Source organism: Eurosta solidaginis, chromosome 5 (genome assembly GCF_040869045.1).
Source record: "Eurosta solidaginis isolate ZX-2024a chromosome 5, ASM4086904v1, whole genome shotgun sequence".
NCBI classification, from domain to species: domain Eukaryota; kingdom Metazoa; phylum Arthropoda; class Insecta; order Diptera; family Tephritidae; genus Eurosta; species Eurosta solidaginis.
In genome coordinates, this window is record NC_090323.1 from 705,748 (window position 1) to 708,560 (window position 2,813).

Consider the following 2,813-nt stretch of genomic DNA (forward strand, 5'->3'; position numbering starts at 1 on the left):
GGCGAACTCTTCGTGGATCTAGGAGGCGGGAGGGCGTTATGGCCCAGAAGGTCACATGTGGTCATAACAAATAATTCCCGAGATGGTCGGTCTTGGTACCGGAACGTACCAGATCTGCATCCGGCAAAGGCCCATCAACATCGATAACACTCTCCAAGACCTTCGGGGAATGTCCTTATCGCAACAACAACAACGACGAAGAAAAGGCTGGCGGGACTTTTTGGATGGCGAAAAATGTTAAATTATCTGAGCAACAATTAAGTAAGTATGTTTAACTAACAATACAGATATAGTACATACATATAGGCAATTCAAAAGGTCTCCTATTCGCAGTATGTGGTATGTTTTAATCAAATTTGGTAAAAGTCTAGTTGAGGAGTCGACAGCTAATACGCTACCAAATATATCGAGAAAGGGTTTCAAAAGAAGTGTATTGACCTCGACAACAATAACCCGAAGGCGGAAAAGACACCTCTCTCTATACTTTTGATAGCGTATTAGCAGTCGACCCCTCAGCTAGACTTTTAGCAAATTTTACATGAGTACAAATTGTACTCTTGTGAATTGCCCAATGATAATAATCAATGTTAACATATACTAGAATAATTTCTTCGATAAAAAATGCACATCTCAAATAATTCCATTTTTACAATCAAGCAATCAATTCAGTTTGAAGCGTCAAAGTCAACGAAATTTTATTTTTTATTGTTTATTTCAATTTTACATTTGGTCGGTTTGTTTCTTCCATTTATATTTGTTAATTCGAAAATTTTTGTTAAATATTTCCATGTTAACCATCGGCTCATTGATAAGCTGCTTTAAATTTTTTGGTTCCGTTACACATTTATGTATATTTTTTTTGTAAATTTGCATTAAATTTAATTATAAGCAACAATGATTTCCGATAAAATGCGCACTCAAATGTATCGCGATCATCGGCAACGCTTGCGGCACATTCAATGTCGTGTTAATTGTGGAACCTATCGCACATTTAATCGCACCAAGGGCAACAACTGCACCTACTCTGAGTCCAGTGGTTCAGTTAAAAGCAAATTTAAGCCACAATCAAATCCAAATATTCGTTTCACTCAGCTCCAACCTCAATTTGAGAAAAGAAATGTCCAGCTATGCGAGCGTGGTTTAGTTACTAAATCAATGCAAGACACCCGTCAGATAATGAGATCAAAAGGCTCAAGCGATAGTGAACCTCCACAGGTATATAAAGGACAAACAGTTCAAATGCCATATCCATCGATAGCATTGAGCAAATATCCAACGCTTAATATACCAGAAACTGGTCTACAACTTCAACGTTTGCTGCGTCCTGTCATATTTATGGACTTGGAACTGAGATCATTGCGACCAGTAGGCCGCGTACTCATTCAATTGTATACAGAAGCATCTCCACAGGTTGTATTGGAGTTCATGCGTATAGCAAAGAACTGCATTGCGGACAATTTACTTATAACGCGAGTTTTCCCTTCATTGTGGCTGGAAGGTGAATTATGCCTAGCTCCAGACTCTCATACGCACAGGGAACACGAATTCGATACAAGAAGTTTGAATCACACAAACCATGGTGGTATTGTTTCTTATTCGCGTGAAAGTGTAAATGGCATTGATGGCAATCGTCTCAGTTTCTCGATTTCGTTTCGACCACTACCGGCAGCAAACAGTAAACGTGTGGCATTCGGACGCATTGTGGGCGGTCTAAAATTTCTTTACGAACTACAAGACTACGGCACAAAAAATGGTAAGCCGACACGAAAAATTGTCGTTAGCAAGTGCGGACTGTTTTCAAAGAATTTGCCTTCCCGGAGATATTGATTTTGCTTACGGAACAAAGGCGATTGCAGTACACATTTAGCTAACTAAGTATAAGTAAATTAATCTCGGTTTAAGAATATTATGTAAACATTTGAAATGTATATATATTTAGTGCAAAAGAGTAGCAGTTTGCAGCTTCTCAGCACATTTTGAATAAAAGTTGTTGTTTTGGATTCTAGAGCTAACTAACTAGCTTAAAAAAATGGAGACATTTCTTAATTACTTCTGGCTCAATCCCTTCAGGAAAAAAACTTTAAAATCCAAAAAAATTGATTTAGTAAAATTGTAAACACCAATTTTCTGCATATTCTTTTTCTCATGAAAAATATTTCAAAACGAAATCAGGATAAGACAAATGGTCCCAACCATAACACACTAAATACAGTTCCACGCACAGATGTCATTACATCAAAGAATCCTTGAGTAGATAAATCTCGTCCTTGCGTGGATAAATCTGGCATATCATACATATGTATGCCTATATGTACATGTATACAAGTATTCATTTCCATGTATTTTGCAATTTTATGTAAAATAACACACACTTGTTAGCAGCAGCAATCACGGAAGTGACTGTTTTGTAATAAACACCTGTGCTGTGTGTGATTATTAAAGTTTAGAAGCACCCGACCAAACATCAAGCACACCATTAATTACGTTCTTCCATTCTGAGAGCACCACAATCATTTGCTATAACAACACAAGCAGCTGCACTGAATCAAAGTGAATATACGCAATGTAAATATGTGCATAGACATTAAGGCTATTCAGACGGTCAAATAGTCAAATAGCTAATACTCGTAAACAATACACAGAAGTGGAGGTCATAAAGGTCTGTTGGCAATAAAGTCGTCGCTAATGTATGTTTTTTTTAATGCATTTTACGTGCGTGCATTACGCCATTGATAGCAAATCGAAGGCACTTTCCCACAAAGTGGAGATGGGCGCAGTGATAGATATAATATTCACATATCTGACCAATCCCG

At 37.4% G+C, this 2,813-nt stretch overlaps 1 protein-coding gene across 1 annotated transcript; it reads left to right on the forward strand.

The window, feature by feature from the left end:
- The first annotated feature begins 894 nt into the window (after positions 1 to 894).
- On the forward strand, positions 895 to 1,943 carry LOC137233978 (peptidyl-prolyl cis-trans isomerase A-like 4E). The gene is made up of 2 exons (XM_067757563.1): positions 895 to 1,264; positions 1,346 to 1,943. The coding sequence occupies exons 1-2, from the start codon at positions 895 to 897 to the stop codon at positions 1,825 to 1,827; spliced, it is 852 nt and encodes a 283-aa protein (XP_067613664.1). The 3' UTR covers positions 1,828 to 1,943.
- The last annotated feature ends 870 nt before the right edge of the window (positions 1,944 to 2,813 follow it).